The sequence below is a fragment of the Sparassis crispa genome, assembly GCF_003851025.1.
Source record: "Sparassis crispa DNA, contig_000008F, whole genome shotgun sequence".
Lineage (NCBI taxonomy): Eukaryota > Fungi > Basidiomycota > Agaricomycetes > Polyporales > Sparassidaceae > Sparassis > Sparassis crispa.
The window spans coordinates 792,394-809,883 of NW_020939755.1; the positions used below are offsets into that span (position 1 = coordinate 792,394).

The window sequence follows — 17,490 nt, forward strand, 5'->3', positions numbered from 1 at the left end:
GGTCATCCTTGTAGCAAATATTATCTTCCTCATACCAAACCCGCCTCGGCGGCCAATGAGTAGAACGATGACTGCTTGTTAGCGAGCAGGTTTTGAGGCGAATCGAATTCTTTGATCTATTAAGACAACGGGGAGTCAGTGTTGTGGCTTATTCCAATGACATGGAGATATTACCTGTCCAGCCTCGAGAACGAGGACACGGTCTGACTCCAGGATCGTATTCACTCGGTGCCTACGTGGAACGATAGATCAACAATTCGGATCACAGGTCAGCATGGAGGAGCAGACATACGCAATCGTGAGCATCGTGACATCGGCGAACTGAGGACCGCGTATGATTTCTTGAATTGACCTGTCGGTGTCGAGGTCCACAGCAGAAGTGGCTGCACAAAGGCCGTGAGTTCAGCTACAGGAACGATAACGATACTACAGTTAAACTCACCCTCATCGAGCACCAATATTTTCGACTTCATGTAATTACAGACATGAACAATCATTTTCTGGTTTAAAAAAATGAAGAACATACCTTCCGCAGTAATGCTCGTGCGAAGCATATTAGTTGCCTCTGTCCAGCAGACATTGACGAACCTCCCTCTCTGACGGGAGCATCCAGGCCCTCCGGCAATGCCTCCACAAACGCCTTCAAATGGGTCTACATCGCGATCACCAAATATATGTGAGATGATTAGTTGAGAAAATCAAGCGACGACATATAACCCACCTGCTCTAACGCCGTCCAAATTTCCACATCCTGGTGGGCGCCTGTGGGATCGATGTTGTCGCGGATGGTGCCCTCAAAGAGGTCCGGACTCTGTGGTACGATTGATATCGAAGAACGCACTATGGTAGAGTATCAGTCTCTGACATGAGGATTCAACAGAAGGCAACACACAGTCATGCAAGCCCACTTTGGCGATATCAACCCCGTCAACGTAGATGGCGCCCGACGACGGCTCAATAATACGGAACAACGAGAGCAGCAGCTATCGGGTTAAGACGTTAGTAAACTGTCTAATTCTTGCTCAGAGAAAAAGGACCGACCGATGATTTCCCAGATCCGGTTCTACCGCAAATGCCAATCTTCTCTCGGTGATTCTGTGAGTGACATTGTCAAGATGCGTAGCAGTAGGATAGGACGCATAGACATACGATCTTCACTGAGATATTCTTCAACACGAGGTCCAGTTCTGGGCGGTATCGTGTGCAATAATCACTTGGACACCATCAAACGAGGAAAGAGAGTGAAAGAATAACCAGCTCACCGGAACTCAATCGCTCCGCTTGAAGGCCACTCCTCAGGCACAGCACCTGCAATCTCGGCCGGCGCCTCTGGTTCTAGTTGAATATAGTGTAATATACGTTCGACGCTGACAATATTCTGCTCAACCTCACTGGCAGAGCGCACAAGCCAGTTCTATAAAAATATTAGTTCTTACGAATTTTGATGAGAAATCAAAAGCCGTGAGCTCACTAATGAACCGGTAGTGTTAAGGGCGTACGAGAGCACGAAGCCAACAAGGCCAGCATCCACCCCACTTGTGACGAGTGCCACGAGCGAAAGCGAAGCTGCAATGAAGATGATCGTGGCTCCGACGAATTCCAGTCGCACCGCGAGCCACCTGTTCACCGAAATACTATAGACCATCAAATCATCAACTAAGAGCCACCTGGGAAAGATCTGGATCAACACACCTAGGCAGATAGCATATTTGATTACGATCGACACGACGCTCAATGTTCGCAATGAATAATCGCTGTTGATCGAAGGCGCGTATAGTAGATAGTCCGCTCAGTGACTCAGAGAACCACGCGAAGATAGGAGAACGCGAGACCGCATCGAGACGCTTCAACTCCCGTGACGTGGAGAGGTAGTAACTTGAAGCACCAGTGGATCAGCAGATGAATGCACGGGCCAAAATAGTTGTTCGCTCACATCATGACACGCAGGTAGGACCATGCAAGTGGTGGCACGGCGACCAACTGTGGAATATGTGAGATGCACTCATGCAGCTGAAGGACGATGGTACTCACAAATAGCGGGAAACTGTATCCAATTACAAACACGATCATCAATGTTACACAAGACGTTCTGACAACATTTTGGACGACCTAAGAGATCATCAGTCGAAGTCACAAAGGTACCATCACAGCAACCACTTACTCTGGCGATTATTTGATCGACGACGTAGGTGTCGCGGGAGAACAGATTGAGAATACTGCATGACCGATCGTCAGACACTTTGAACAACCGTGACGCATCTCTTACTCACCGGCCAGTAGGCGTCAACTCGAAGAAGCTCAACGGTGCACGCATCACTGCGTACAGCATCTGGTAGTAATCACGTCAGACATAAACCAAAGCACGACATGCAAACTCACGGAATCGTGTAGGCGTCTTGCGCTGCGCACCGCGCAAAACACCCATATTAGGATAGCCGCAGCAGTCCCAAACAGAATGGACGAAAGGGAGAATAGACCGTAGCCAAGCAGGTACCACCACATTCCTTTATTGTCACCCATGTGCAGGTTGTGCTCTCCCCATGCACGAAGCGTGTTGTTACCCGCCACGGACGTTATTTGCTGGAGGATTGTTGACAGCACGAAGAAAATGAAACCCGCCTTAGAGGCGGCTTCAATGTACTGTAAGTACACGTCACGTTTCACGCGGCCCTGCTCGCTATGCTCCTTGGTCAACCCTTCTGTCGACATGCGCGTAGGTAGACTTTCTACGACAGTAGCCTTGCCATAGCTCTGGCGACGAACAAGTTTTTTGTCGATGTTCTGCAGCTTTTCCTCCGTGAGTTCTTCCAACGAGTTTACGACAGTGTCACTCTCAGACGAGGGTGTTGCTCCATCTCCTAGGATGAAGGGGGTAGAGATCTCTGAAGAGACCAGAGTACCATGTCCCTTGCTGCAAAAGCATGTTATTTCAGAGCGCTACTGGTCTCAACAGCGATCACTCACATGAGCTTGTACAACTCAGTCTGGCTGTTGTTTGTCAAGTCCTCGTATGATCCCTTCTCAAGGATTACGCCACGGCGAACATAGACAATCTGATCAAACTGCTTGAGGAAATGGATGCTGTTGGTCACAACGATCCTTGCTTTCGTCGCAAGGATACCTTGAGGACCGACGACCTGATCTATGGGAACACACTTATTCAATACAAAATGCATGTGCACGAAAATGACAAGATGAAACTAACCGAACACATGACGAGCGACGTGAGAGTCCACTGCAGCCAATACATCGTCCAAAATGACACTGCAGACGTCAAACGTCGAGCTCAACTGGCGATGTCAAAATAAACTTACAGATCCGCCCTGGCGTATACTGCCCGAGCAAGTGCAACTCTTGCCCGCTGGCCCCCACTTAACTGCACTCCACGCTCAGTAACGCGTGCGGGACTGCCTATGAAAAACTTACAGTAATACCTGAACATACGTGAATATACGCTATTTTAATTCAGATCAACGAAAGACACGTACCCTTCTCTCCAACTTCAGTTAGATCTCCGTCGGCCAAGAGCGTCAAGTCAGATCGTAGAGCACAAGCTAAAAATGGAGAAGATCAATACTTTAACTTACACTACAGAGATGACGCACCATCAAGAACCAAGTTGTAGAAAGTCTCGTCGTATTCGTGCGAGAAAAGGATATTGTCCCTGATCGTTGCACTCATGATCCTGTTAACTAGAGTAAGGACATTGCCGCAATGCTAGCACCAAAACCGTCCTACCAAGGATCCTGGGGAGCATAGGAAATAGAACCCATGAGACGCACCTCGCCTTCCGTCCGTGTCATCTCGCCAATGATAGCAGACAGAAGACTTGTCTGTTTTCCTGTTGGTTCGATAGTGCGAGAAGTATGTCATCACACACCTTTCCAGCACCGACACGTCCTAGCACACCCACTAACTCTCCCTTGCGCACTGTCAGGTTGATGTCTTCCAGTGTGGGTACCGCTGCCTCCTCCGACCAGGTAAATTCACCCCCCTTGATCGACAGTACCTATAATGACGCTATTAGTATCACTCCAGGAATAACAAGGTGAGAAGAACAAAGACGAACCTCATCCCCAAGCTCAAGACGGGGCACCTGGACAATCTCGCGAGCGTCAGACTGGAGTTCATCTGAATCGAGGAAGCTGGACAGCCGTTGGACGGACACCCAGGCTTCAATGACGTTAGATGTCACTTGACTGAACTACAAGCGAGAAGCAGCTCGTCAGATCATAACTATATGCCAAGATATTCATTGTGTATACCAACCATGTTCAGCGGAAATTGCAGAAGCATAAACAGTGAGATGGAGGGAAAAATCTTGTCGGAGGTAAGCGGCGTGTCGGCAGTCGCCGCGGCAACAGCAAATGAACTGAAGGCGACCAGAACTTGTATAAAGAGTGATGAGTTAGTGCAAGAACTACCTGAAGAAATTCAGCTACTAACGAGGAATACCACTCCACAGAGAGCTGTTCAAGGACTGAGAATAGGATACAATATTACCAATGAACACGAAACAATTAATAGTTGCAGTGGTACACACCGTCACAATACCGATCTTGCGAAGCATCTTCACCTCCTGGTCATTACGCACCACCAGTATCCAGCGAATGAATGCGTTCTCCCAAGCGTATAACTTGATACTACACGGTATGACACTCACTTAGCAGAGTGTAGGTAGTGTCACAGGACATCATCACTTTACCTCCGGATATTGGCTAACAGTTCGCTCATGAGTCGGGTCCTCTTGTCCCTGTTTCTCATCTGCTCCTGTTGCATCTTCTTGAGATAGCGTGCAATTGCAGTGTTCAGAGGGATCGAGACAATCATGATTGCAACACCGACAAATGCCGCCCAGCCAAGGATATTGTATAAAGACACAAACGCCAGCGTGATCTAAATTCCATAAGACATTTGCATGGCAACAACGACGTTAACATATGTTGCTTACCTGGAAAGGTCCGGAGATAGCGATAAGCCCGTATGTGCAGAAGTCCTGCAGACGTGTAGCGTCAACCGACATCAAGTTCACGATGTCGCCCGATGCACGCCCTCGGCCATCATTGGACAGAACGAGTGCCTTTTGATAGATCGCTGTGACTAGCCCGGCTCGCACACGCATACCAGTCTCGAAACAACGTTGGAAATACTTGAAAATAGTCAGCACTTATTTCCAGTCCAACCGGCTCGGCGCGAGACAAATACCTGGTGAAGGATAATCGTCTGTGCAATGGAAGCCACAAACATAATCACGGCAATAGCGAACCCTTCCACAGGGCTTGGCTTGTCCTGGGCAAGCTGGTATTCGGAGATGAACGAAAGAAGCCATCGGAGTAATTGAGGCTGGAGGAAAGCAAGGCAGTCCTGGGTAAATTTAAGGATGGCCGCAAAGCCGTATGGTGCACCGTATGCGACAAAGAGAGAACGCCAGAGAGATTTGCTGAAAAGAACAACACATCAGGACGTCTTCTTCTGACATAGCTCCAAAGCTACACACTGCTTCTGAATAGCTCTCTGCAGATCCTCCCCAAGTGTTTTTGACTCGTCCTTTGACACGAGAGAAGGCAGGTCGTCCTCGGTGATATAAGCGGACGCGCCTTTCTGCATCAGGTTTGACATCCACGAGAATGTCCACACACTGAATACGTTCGCCCTGAGCAAAGGACTCTCAACTTGACCTTTATCGTCGTTCGCAGGACTATCTTCTGCAGTAAACTCGGTACCCAGGCACTCCAGACTAAACGCGGTAAGCCCAAACACTACCACGGCACATCTCAGAGCAACGACTAGCAGCAGGGGATGGAATGCTGTGTTGTAGATTGTACGACCCCATACCAGAAGTCCGAACACATAGCTCGGCCAGAAGAGAAGTAATAAAGTCGAGGAAGTACGTGCGCGGTAGTGATTCAGCGAAGTAAGATACGGTGCGATCAGCAATACCGCAACCTCCAAGGCATAGGCATATATTGTAGCTACCGATCTGTGTGTCGCTAGAATGAGAAGCAAGTTCGCGGTGCTAGAAACCCACGCGAGCACGAGAAACGCCTTCAGATTGCGGTGAGATCCATCAGCGATATTTCAGCAGCTCGTCTCGGACACAATCAACTCACCAATTTGGCCCTGAGCACCCAAATGCTTTTCCGACATCTCGTGCGCACTTCGGACTTACGCAGAGACCAACATTCGACTACGGCCGAGACAAAGAACACAAGAAGGAGGGTGGACAGAATGATACCTTCTTCGAAGCACGGCGTGAGGTCAAATGTACGCTGTGGAGAAACCGGGCCCCACCCTTCGGCGTGGTTACAGCATGTCGGCATCGTCGTTCGTAGCGACGAAGGAGGTGACGAAGGACACGCAAACGATGGCGAACATCTCGTACTTACTTACGCGCTCGCTTATAAACTACATATTTTCGGTAGGATCGGCACGGGCTGCCGACGCCATAGCATATCTAGGAAGAAAAACTTCACAACGCTTTCTGACTTGGCCGCAGAGTATTAATGTAACGTTCCGTACTTACCACTGCCGTCTGGATTCTTTACTACCATTGAATTTGTTGGAACACGAGTTTAGATAGCGAAGTCGGGAGCTCGTCGGCTATCGTCGGGATAGGATCGTCACGGTTATCTACGGTCACAGTACTACCGTGACGTTATGGCAAACATAGGTAGCTCTACGGTCGAGCTACGGTACCTACGCATTTATTTGCATGCTTCGTACCGCCATGTCGAATGCAATGAGTCGTTGCTTACCGCGCACCATTTTCTCTGACAGAATTGTTGGTGAGGAAGGTGAGTTACTTCTGCACCTGTTTGTAACGGCTTTACTGGTGATTCACCCAAGATATCTGCGGGCATAGCTTCGAAGTGGAATCACCTTTGATTAAAAGGCCATAACACTATTTCCATGAAGTCGAAAACTGGCAGGCAACAGAATGATGAGAGACGTCGACATAAGAGTACAAGATACTATATTGAGTGAGTATTCATGACATCACCGTAGGAAGGTTGGAAGAGGTACATCCACATGTATATAGTGCGAAGGACATTGAATGCCGCAGAAATTTGTTTCCATGAAGAACGAAATTGCTAAAAGACAACGTAATCAGGGAAGGAGACGCGGATATCAGTGAATCAAAATCTTGTGGCCTGCACGAAAAATGATTCCGAAGACAACATGCATGCAATGCACTCCAGGTTACTGGGATATTTGGTGAGATGACTGCGTAAAGCTGCAAGCCAAAAACGTTACGCAATGTCCGTGGGTAACCGTTCACGGAAGCCGGTTATCCTTGCAGGCAAAAGCGTTAACGGATATCCGAACCAGGCATGAGCTGAAGATATATACCTTTGGTTTTTTTGTTTCATCTCGTTCAGAGCTTGAATGGGGATGGGTTTCAACGCCTCCAGCGGCGAGACACTCCTTGCGCCGTTCATGGAAATTTGCGCACAAAGCAGCGAATGACTGGAGGAATTCACTCTATCTGGCTCCCCAGCAGATTCCACCGGATAGTTGTGTCCCAGCACATGAAAATCCGTGTTCTCATCAGGTTCTGCATAACGACGCAATCCGGCAACAAGATTGCAGACAGACGATGGTTGCATTCACTTGCGAGCCACGAGTCAGAGAAGCATTTTCCAAGTATTTCCCAACGGTCGGAGTAACATCGATGAGCTCGTCGTCATAACGCATGACATGCATGACATGTCAAGTGAATGAACATTGTCAACTTGTGACAGTCCATGGATTGCCGAGCCGAACAGTTAGCCTCGTTATACCGAGATCTTCATGGCGTGAAGCTGCAGAGAAACATCGTCCCAGCTAATCCAGAGTAAAACTGAGAAGAGCGAGGCTGAGACGCGTCGAGTACGTTACACCCGGGCAAGCAACTCCTCCGCGCTGAGATGGATGGAGGTCGCCGGAAAAGAGAGACAGACTCTGCCGCGTCCCTCGCGTGGAGGCGCCCATGCATTTTGTTTCTCGTTTACCACGCCCGCACTTGAACAATCATCGAATTCTGCGACACTGAGTGAAACTTAGATGCTGAGATGCGGAAGCTCCGCCGTTAGGCCGTCGTTTGGCCGAGGGAGGCCGGTGAGCGCCATGACATCCTCACCGCCACCACCCTGTTCTGACACTAAAGACGGCCCTTCTCAGATACAGCGGAAAATAGTCGTTTGCGGGGATGGTGCTTGTGGTGCGTGCAGATATGAAGTATCTTCAGACCAGTCGAATGCTGATCGTCTATCTGTGTGCACAGGCAAAACATCACTCCTCAACGTGTTCACCCGGGGCTGGTTCTCCGCCGTTTAGTGCGTCCGTCGCATTGTTCAGGGATGCGCAAACACTCACAGGAGCTGCAGCGAACCTACAGTATTTGAAAACTATGTGCATGACCTCTACGTAGACGATCAGCTGGTGGAGCTGAGTCTCTGGGACACAGCCGGTGTGTGCTAGTACGTTTTGTGTCCTACCGTCCGCAGGACTGATGTGTCCAGCCCTCGATTAGGCCAGGAAGAGTTCGATCGCCTAAGGTCGCTGAGCTATGCGGAAACGCATGTCGTGATGTGTTGCTTCTCCGTAAGTGCTTCTCCGTATCCCCTGAACGCGAGACCCTCTGAAATTGGTCTTATGTGTCTTGCAAGGTCGACAACCCGACGTCGCTGGAGAATGTGGAGGCTAAGGTGAGCTCATGAGCGACGCTTACCGCGTGAAGGTGTTTTGATCTCCTGCTTGCCAGTGGATAGACGAGATCCTGGAGTACTGTCCTGGGGTTAAGGTATGTCTCGGTTGGAATTTTGACGTGTCCATTCTGAATGGCCCGCCATCTCAGCTCGTCCTAGTTGGTGGGTTTGCACCTTCCCTTGCTGCACCATATCGTACTCACCGTCCACGCCCAGCGTTGAAGTGTGACCTACGAGACGACCACGCAACTCAAGACCGTCTCGCCCGCTACGGCCTGCACACGGTACAATACGAAGAAGGGCTCGCCGTCGCACGACGAATACGAGCGTCGCGCTATCTCGGTGCGCACCACGCCTCTCACGACCGTGTAATGAACTAATCAACCTTTTGCAGAATGCAGCGCGAAGCACAACCGTGGCGTCAGCGAGGTATTCTACGAATCCGCGCGGGCGTCGCTGAGTACGCGTGCGAAGGGGTCGGGGAGCTACGGCGGGCGCGGGTGCGTCGTCGTGTGAGACGACCAGATAGTCTATAAACAGCAGACGTGGAGACGGGGACGCTGGCATACCCGTGGTGATCACTACGTACATTCTCTCGCGGACGACTGCATTGTTAGCTTTGGGTTCTGCTGCATCTTGGTTCCATTATCTTAGTGTTCGTGTACTACTAATAACTCACCTGTATTTGTGGACGGATTTTCATAATCGTGGTGGCGACTCGCACTGGTCCAGACTTTCATGCAAGTGTTTGAACACGTACGGTCGTCGCTTCTCATTCAGACTTGTACGATTTATACGATGCGAAAGCTGTGGAATTCAATTACCCGACAGGAAAACATGATATGCGCATAATTATGTCTGAAATATACAAGTTGTAGGGCGACGGATCAGAACTCAAAAGCTAGCGAAACCTGTCATCACCTATGGAAACAAAAGAACGTCGGTAAAACCGAATTAATAATAGTTAAACCACACTTACAGGAGGCATGCCCATGCTGGTGCCATTAGGCATTATCGGGGGTGCCTGTCCAGGGAAACTGTATTCCATGTGAGCACAACACCGCTGCGAAATCTTCAGGCACTTACCCATTCCCTTGCGTCAGCATTAACCGGTTAGTAAGAAGACCGCTAGGGTTGATGATGGGCACTTCCGCTTCTTGCTGCTCCTTTTGGACGTCCTTCTTCGACAGCTCGTGCACTTGCTTTTCCAGAGCCGCCATCTAGACGAGGAAACCGGGTCACGAGTGTACCGAGATAAAAAGATTACAGGTACGCGCACCTTTTCGACGAATGTCCGCGAGTTTTGTATCCTGTACGGCATGTAGAAGTCGTTGAGACCATGCTGCCACGAGAGTTCCTCCACGATATCTGCACGAAGCAGATCGAAGCAGATGTACAACATCGCCGCGAAGCACTCCTTGTTGCCGATGTCGACGAAGTAGGAGAGAAGATCCTCTGCGACTTCTATCGAGTTAGATACGGCTGCCGTAATCATCGCGTCCTTGTAGAGCTTGTCGGCCTTAGACAACGTAATCGACTCCTCCCACCGCGCATTTTTCTACATATCGAATATGTTAATGACTGAACTGTTATGATATAAGCGACGAGTTCGTACCTTGTAAAGGTGGGCCGCAAGTCGACGGAACTCCAACAGCTCGTGCTTCTCTAAGTCATGCGCAAGTTTGATGTTGTTGAAGTTGTCAAAGCCGTCGATAGAGTCCCGCAATGTTGTGTAGTCTTCCTCCTCGATGAGCAAGTTGTTGTACGCATCATTGACGGCCTCAATGTTCAGCTGTTAAAACCCGTTAGATTAAGTTCATCACGCCCTTTAGCATTGAATAACTCACATGTTGCACGGCGATAAGATACGAGCGGATGAGGGGGATGTGGTCCATCTGGCTGAACATCCTCACGACGCGGGCATGGTCAATACGAGGAATCAAGACGGTCAGCAGATCTGTCAGGAGAGTCGGTTGTTCTTGCAGATAGAACGTAAGCGACTTGTAATAGCTACGACGATGGTCAATGCGTGCTACAGATTGTGCAAAGCTAACACTTACATCTCGATGTTGGCAACCCGAACGATCACATCCTTGAACTGGTTGTGCTCCCAAGCGTCCGCCGAGCGTTCAATCATTGCTAATGCCGCATTGTCCTAGTAAGGACTGTTAGCTGAGGTTCGATACAGATATCAGAATGCTACCCACAAACTCATCGTACTTGACGTAGAGGAAAACCAGCTCTGGCCAGAGATGGGCCCGTTCAGCGGCTTTAATGACCTACATGAAATCGCTATTAGGGGCAGAGAATGGCGAAGGAAACATAACATGCCTTGGGGATATTAATGCGAGAAACAAAGAGCTTGAGATGCTCCATGACTGAACATATGATGTTATAGACGTTTCCAGCCATGTCAAGAAATTCCCACTCACGTTTCTCGGGTCTGTACTTGCTGTACAAGGCTGAGAGCTCAGTGAAGATACCCATCTGCAGACGACCACGATCAGAAGACTATCTGTCAACGAAAATCGATGCCTTACGTGCGCTCTCTCCAGACTGAGACCAGCTTCCAGAAGGGCAAGAAGTTCATCGAAATGCCCCCGACGCTCGTACAAGTGAATGAGACCAGCGAGTTCCTCCTGTGAAGGTGATCAATGCGTCAGAGAATAATATACAGGTGACTGGCTAGGAACATACGGCGTGCACAATGATATTAAGACCACAAATTTGGGCCTGCGAACCGCGTCAGTGGAACACAAGAAGATCCGTGATAACACGCACCAAACGGAATTCGGCCTTCTCGATACATGCAGCATGCACTTGCTTCCATACTCTTTAATTGTCATTAGGAACACATACCTCTCCGATAGACTGAGAGGTACTGACTGAGTGTTTCCGGCCTTCCGCGCACTTTCCACTGCAGCCTGGTTCTCGCCGAGATAGATGAGCGTCGTTGCAAGCCGGGCCCAATTGGAGATACTTGTGAAGAGCAACTTCGCCGCCTGGTAAAGTTCGTCCTCGAAACACTTCTCTCCGACCTCAAGAATGTCAGCAACATTCGTCATACCCAAGAAGTCCTCCATATCGTGCAGACGATCCGTCTTCGCATAGGCGTACGCTAACTCCGTGTCGATCTTAGGCTCGCGCAGGGTCTTGCGCGCCATTTGGAGGTACTTGACGAGCTCGTCGTGCTTGCCCGCGTGACTAGCAATCTCGATGACTTCGACGTAGTTCGAGGGATCCTCAGCCTTGATGTACGAATCTGCAAATATTTATCTGGGATTAGCACATGAAATGTTCAAACCCGGATTGACTCACCGATGGCATCCTTGATTCGCAGACCGTCGAGCTGTGCCTTCGCCAGCCTGCTCCACACCTCGGGCCTGTTGACCTTGACGGCATACTCGACGCCGCGGTCCAGGGAGACGATATGCTCGACGAGCACGTTGATGGCCATGGCGTGCTGCTCATACTTCTTGTATATAAGGAATGCCTCCTCGTACAGACCATGGTCGGTCGCAATCTTGGCAATCTCAGCGATATCGTAGTTCTTGAGCTTGTCAATGTATCCAACGACCTTGCCTTTGTCTGCACGAATGGCCGTCAACATCATCAAATTCTGGAGGTTGCGATTGTCGCTGAATGGTGACGGCTCGAGGATGAGCTTCTCGAGCAGCTCGATCAACTCAATGGGAAGGTCTGCCGTCAAGAACGCCTTCACAGTGACGGACACATCGTCGGGGTCCGTAGACTCAGGAAGGGCGGTCGCAATGATCTAGTCGAAGTGAAGTCAGTAGGGAGATCAGACGAAAACAACGCGGAAATCTCACCTGATCGATCAGCTGACGACGATGCATGTTGTCCGGTCCAAGAACTTGCGCCCATAGGTCCAGATCACGACGCTTGACGAGATAGCGAGCTTGTTGCTTGAACATCGAGTTGTCATTCGTGATGGCAATGAGCTCGTCGTCGCACAGGCCCTTCGCGTACGCAATGTAGGCGAGGTACGGATCTCTGGCCTCACAGAATTTGCCGACGACCAGCGGCTCGTACAACTGAACAGTCACATTTTAACAAGGGGTAGCGGTAAGGAATGAACGAACTTACATTGTTCTCCTTCAAGAACGTCTCGGGATTGTTGTTCGAGTCAATATAGATCTTTGCGAGCGCGTTGTACACAGCAGGGTCTTGGCTTCCCGCCTGCACGCGTGCCTCCAACCACGGAAGGATTAACTTCAGCCTGTTCCTTGTCTCTACCTCGTTCACGAGTTCGTCGATGGGGAAGTTGCCAGGGACAGAAGCAAGCAACGACTTGATGGTTGTCTCATCACAGTCGACATCCAAGAGACCCCCAACGACCTGCGGCGTCCTGACCGAATTGACGCGTTGAACATAAACCTCAATGAAGTTGGTGAGACCATTCTGATACAGGTACAGCACAAGGTCATGGACGAAGTCGAACCGGTCGCAGACGATGATGAGGGGTAGCTGGTCCGAAAGCTTGGCCTCCTTCAGGAAGTTCTTGACTTTCTCCGGGTTGTAGTAGTTGCTCTCACGACAGATGCGTTCAACCTCACGAATCTGGCCTGTACGAGTGGCCGCCTGGATGTATTTGAAGTGAACCTCGGGATCCTGGCTGAGATTGACGATGGAACCGAGGTAATAGTATAGGCCTGGCCGTAGAGCGTCAGCGTCCAATAAAATGATATGTATAGAATGAGATCACCTTCGAATGACTTAAACTTCTCAAACAACTCGATGAGCTTGACAGGGCCAAGGATATCCGAGTACTTCGTAGCGATCTGGACAACAACCTGCAGGTTCTGCCGGATGTTGATACGAAGCATCTCTTCCATGCAAGCCAATGACTGCTCAGTAGTAAGGCGACTGAAGTAGCTGACGAGCCACTAATGGACGAGTGAGTAACAAGCGCAACGAAAAGCGAGACACGGCAAATACTCACATCGATCTGGAACACGTTCGCATGCACGATGACGCGCTTAATGTCCGCCAAGTCCTCGTAGTGCTCGAGAGCCTGCAGACAAAAATATGAGTAAGAGCAATCAATCGCCATGAAAGTCTACGAACTCGCTGCAGTAAACCAGCCTTCTCACAAAGGTTGGCGATCCGTGGACGGTCGTAGTGCGTGAACATCTCGTTACCGAGAATGGCATCCGCGACTTGAGGGGCGTGAATCAGGTTCATCTCCAGCAGCCGAGTCTGGAGATGAGCCTGCTCAGGCTTGTTCTCCTTCAGCGCGTCGAGTAAGAACGACGTCGCAGGCTGGATCATGTTTTGCGACATGAAAATGTCCACCACCTGAAGAGAGAGCGAGCTCAGTAATAGAACGCTCGAAGTAGACATAAAACTCACCCGCTCGACATCCACGAGCGGACCTGACTCATCGTTGACGAGCTGCGCAGCGAACTCAGCACCCTTCTCGGGGTTGGTTCGCATGACGTGTTGGAGCAGGCCGACAAAGTCCGGGGTGTATCCAACCTTCTTCGCATAAAGGACGATCTTGTCCATCTGTCCCGTCTCCGCAAAGCACGCAATGACCTTATTTGGCACATTCGCTCTGAGATAGACACTCAACGCGAGGGTCATGTCGTGAAGTCGGACAATATCGCCAAGTTCCTCGCTACATGTAAGCTACGTGTAGCGTGTCAGACATTGCCAGATCTGAATGCACGGTCATGCGAACCTTGTTCTCCTTTAGCCACTTCTCAAGGAGCTGCTTCCTGCCTTGTTGCAAGACTGGACGAGCAAGTTCGAGTGACTCCAGGTGGTTCAGTTCACCTTTTTCGAGAAGAATACCAAAGTACTGGAGAATGGGGGAAAGACCGCCAGGAGGTGCTGGCGCATGCTTGAACGCCTCGATGACTTGCACAGTGCGAAGAATACCCTTGAAATTATAATATGAGAACATATCTGGATATTGCTCCGAGAACGACGTACTCGCGGTGAATTCGCAGCGACCTTCGCCGCTTCGCCGAACTGACCGGTCTGGAAGAGCTGCTGATATTGCTTAACGTACAGGTCGTCCGCACCCGGAAGATTGGCCCTGCTAGCCATCTTGAATGCGAGTTCCGTGTTATTAAGCGTCGTGAGGATGTATGGGATAATTGTCTGCTCGTCGACGTTGACACTGAGCACCTGGCCCTTCTTGTTGACGCCAATAATACCGTTCGTCGCCTCATGTTCAGCGGTTACAAATATGGTCTCCCCAGAGATACGGTTCATGTAGATGCAGGCACCGGACTCCAGGTCGTAGAGGTGGATGAAACCATACTTCGTCACTAGGTATACGATACCGTGCTTCTTCGACACTTGCATAGCCACGGGGAAGTCGTTCGTCGCCTCTGGAGGGAAATAGACATCGACAGCTTTCTTTATGAAGGGCGGATCCGGTGCTGTGTGGTCAATTTCGACGATGTGCAGCTGGATGCGCCGAGTCATCAAAAGCACCACGGAGTAAGACGCGTATTACTGACCTTCGCTCCTGTAGCTGTCCGGACAGAGAACGTAAACAGTTTCGTGGGCTTATGGTGACCGTCCAACTTGAGCTCGGCAAACGCAGCAGCATGACCCTCAATCGGCTGGCTGACCCCGCGCTCTCTGCTGAAAAGCTGTACCGAGCCTTTGACCTTGAATGCTGAGGGGTTGCTTGTGTTTCCTGAAATGCCAACCAACACAAGCCATTTCTCATCTGCCGACGCGCGGTAGTTGATGATCTGCGCGCCAACGAGAGTCGGATGACGGTCGAAAATCTTCTGCGGGGCCGACGTCGCGTCCGCGACGGACCAGTGGTACACGCCTGTGTCTGTGACCATGCCAATCGTCGAGTCCGAGATCCACTTCCAGAAGACGACGTCCTCGTTGTTCACGTGTGACTTCACCTTCTGCTTCGTGTCCATGTTGAAGAGCTGTAGGGTCCGACCCGCTAGTGTGTCAGCGAACGAATTAGCGACTGTCCATAAGTGAAGCTACAAGCTGTGCAACCAACCCTTCAACGCCAGAATCTTTTTGTGAGGGTGCATTATGGCCGAGTCGGCCGTGATAGGTCTACGTAGCACATTATTGGCGTCGGCGAGGTCGACGATGACCACCTGGTTCTGTTCGCCCACTTTCTCTCGTACACAAATATAATGGTCGGATTCGAGCGTGAGTGTCTGCGGGCGGACAGTGACATGTCAACACTCGGTGACGCCTTGCCAACAGGCGGACATACTTGGAACGAGATGAAGGCAGGCTGCACCCCGAGGCTCGAGAGCTGGAGGTGTTCACAGAACGCGATAGGCTTTGAAATATCCATCGTGGCGGTTGGAAGAGAAACAGGACACGTCGAGCCAGTCGAGAGCTCCGGCCTGCACAGCGGTTCGTTGGGAGGAGAGGGAAAGTAGGTTTACGTGTGTTTGCGTACGCGATCACTTCCACTGCTGTGCCTCGCAGCACCGCGCGTCGAAACAACTCAAGGCTTCGGACTCATACATCTCGTTGCCCAAGTTCACCCATTCTGCATTTCGCTCTGCAAGGTGCAGGTAGACTGGAAACCCATGAGAACATTACAGCTACATATATACGATAATTTATTCCTCCGCCAAGGCCAAGGCCTGCTCGATATCATCTTCCTCCCTCAACGTCGTAGCAGGAACGGCATTCCCAAAAATTATGCGTTGCACCACAATGGCTGTTGGGTCGGAGCATAACAACGTAAGATTAGCGGACATACACGCACGAGAATGGCATGACCCACCGCAGTCTATCGATAGCTGGAAGATCGCGCAGACTTTGAACTGCAGGGGAGAATTCTGCACGAAGAAATACACAGTTCTGGAGCCAATGCATCAGCCGCGCGAGTAAGCTCATTGTTGGACTCTTACTTGAATGAATCTCCACCGAACCACCCGACTAGCGTTGACATCCTGAACCCATATAGTGATCTTTGCTTGTGATTACTACGTCATACCAATTGCATCAGCGGAAGAAGACCACCTTGTATCGCGAATATACGGACCTGATAAGCTGTGGTATGGGCAGCGTGCTCTCCAAGCCCAACGCGACGAAACCCAGAATCGTGATGAAGAATTCTGAGCGTCCAAAGATCAAGAACAGGATAGCTTGGCATAATCTATCGGTCATGCGTTCATACTCTTCATGAGGTACTGTAAAATCACCAGGGAGAACAGGATTGAACGTACACAAATCCCACAATGAATTCAAGATACTGGGTGTACTTTGGCCATTGCCAGAAGGAGAAAGGCCGCGAAGATGCGCCTACGTTCTCCGGACTCGCCTTCGGACGGTAGCGGATGCAGATATATAGCAAAGCTAGCTGGCGCAGAATGAGACCCTAGCATGACATTCGCGGACACAGGAAGTGACTGACCTGGGCCAGGATCATCAGCACAGACTGTATGAGTAGTGCCAGTTCAAACCGGTTTCCGAGCCAGAAGAAACATCGAGTGATGTTCGCTAGCAGCCTGAACAGTAGCAACTCATTCATTCAGATATCCGTAGCACATGTACAACGTAAGTCCTCACAGTATAGCACAAACATCACGCGAAAACCCCGTGGCATCCCTACATTCACAGTTCAGCCCCCCAGTCAGCGCCCAGCACCAACGACATCACCAACGCACTGTTTTTGAACGATAGAATACGCTTGGTCCGCGTAGACGAGCGGCGGGCCGACCGCCATGCCTATAGAGGCAAGCATAGACACCCATTGTGGAATCATGGTTCAGAAAGCAGAGATGAAGTGAGAGGGGGCTGCGGATCCCGAGCGCCAAGTCGCGGTGGC

The 17,490-nt window shown here is 50.4% G+C and overlaps 5 protein-coding genes across 5 annotated transcripts; 1 reads left to right on the plus strand and 4 right to left on the minus strand.

Moving 5' to 3' along the window:
• Window positions 1-29: 29 nt before the first annotated feature.
• SCP_0902630 (Metal resistance protein) lies at window positions 30-6,320 on the minus strand (the record flags this gene model as incomplete). Its single annotated transcript, XM_027761496.1, has 34 exons — window positions 30-116; window positions 175-232; window positions 293-383; window positions 443-467; window positions 527-652; window positions 722-840; window positions 893-983; window positions 1,042-1,095; window positions 1,150-1,213; window positions 1,263-1,414; window positions 1,472-1,634; window positions 1,693-1,875; window positions 1,934-1,980; window positions 2,032-2,109; window positions 2,162-2,216; window positions 2,271-2,329; window positions 2,380-2,911; window positions 2,965-3,142; window positions 3,206-3,264; window positions 3,315-3,376; window positions 3,427-3,434; window positions 3,489-3,554; window positions 3,606-3,685; window positions 3,739-3,833; window positions 3,881-4,009; window positions 4,070-4,204; window positions 4,270-4,388; window positions 4,447-4,480; window positions 4,544-4,643; window positions 4,706-4,896; window positions 4,952-5,149; window positions 5,206-5,440; window positions 5,498-6,045; window positions 6,111-6,320. 34 exons carry the CDS (start codon window positions 6,318-6,320, stop codon window positions 30-32), a joined length of 4,431 nt encoding a protein of 1,476 aa, XP_027617297.1.
• A 930-nt stretch (window positions 6,321-7,250) lies between these two features.
• Window positions 7,251-7,607, minus strand: SCP_0902640 (hypothetical protein; the record flags this gene model as incomplete). Its single annotated transcript, XM_027761497.1, has 2 exons — window positions 7,251-7,293; window positions 7,351-7,607. The coding sequence occupies 2 exons, from the start codon at window positions 7,605-7,607 to the stop codon at window positions 7,251-7,253; spliced, it is 300 nt and encodes a 99-aa protein (XP_027617298.1).
• Window positions 7,608-8,043: 436 nt separating this feature from the next.
• On the plus strand, window positions 8,044-9,203 carry SCP_0902650 (GTP-binding protein; the record flags this gene model as incomplete). Its single annotated transcript, XM_027761498.1, has 10 exons — window positions 8,044-8,097; window positions 8,161-8,200; window positions 8,264-8,315; window positions 8,367-8,449; window positions 8,513-8,583; window positions 8,649-8,687; window positions 8,744-8,782; window positions 8,837-8,849; window positions 8,904-9,029; window positions 9,082-9,203. The coding sequence occupies 10 exons, from the start codon at window positions 8,044-8,046 to the stop codon at window positions 9,201-9,203; spliced, it is 639 nt and encodes a 212-aa protein (XP_027617299.1).
• A 378-nt stretch (window positions 9,204-9,581) lies between these two features.
• SCP_0902660 (Probable clathrin heavy) lies at window positions 9,582-16,002 on the minus strand (the record flags this gene model as incomplete). Its single annotated transcript, XM_027761499.1, has 26 exons — window positions 9,582-9,608; window positions 9,667-9,724; window positions 9,774-9,907; window positions 9,967-10,245; window positions 10,303-10,479; window positions 10,535-10,697; window positions 10,748-10,842; window positions 10,895-10,966; window positions 11,019-11,065; window positions 11,120-11,174; window positions 11,228-11,326; window positions 11,385-11,420; window positions 11,469-11,520; window positions 11,574-11,949; window positions 12,006-12,462; window positions 12,518-12,742; window positions 12,795-13,360; window positions 13,414-13,594; window positions 13,651-13,722; window positions 13,776-14,006; window positions 14,061-14,339; window positions 14,392-14,592; window positions 14,646-15,128; window positions 15,182-15,630; window positions 15,694-15,859; window positions 15,919-16,002. 26 exons carry the CDS (start codon window positions 16,000-16,002, stop codon window positions 9,582-9,584), a joined length of 5,064 nt encoding a protein of 1,687 aa, XP_027617300.1.
• A 274-nt stretch (window positions 16,003-16,276) lies between these two features.
• Window positions 16,277-17,427, minus strand: SCP_0902670 (hypothetical protein; the record flags this gene model as incomplete). Its single annotated transcript, XM_027761500.1, has 8 exons — window positions 16,277-16,377; window positions 16,444-16,520; window positions 16,571-16,645; window positions 16,705-16,818; window positions 16,889-17,022; window positions 17,077-17,170; window positions 17,232-17,270; window positions 17,330-17,427. 8 exons carry the CDS (start codon window positions 17,425-17,427, stop codon window positions 16,277-16,279), a joined length of 732 nt encoding a protein of 243 aa, XP_027617301.1.
• Between the last annotated feature and the right edge of the window lie 63 nt (window positions 17,428-17,490).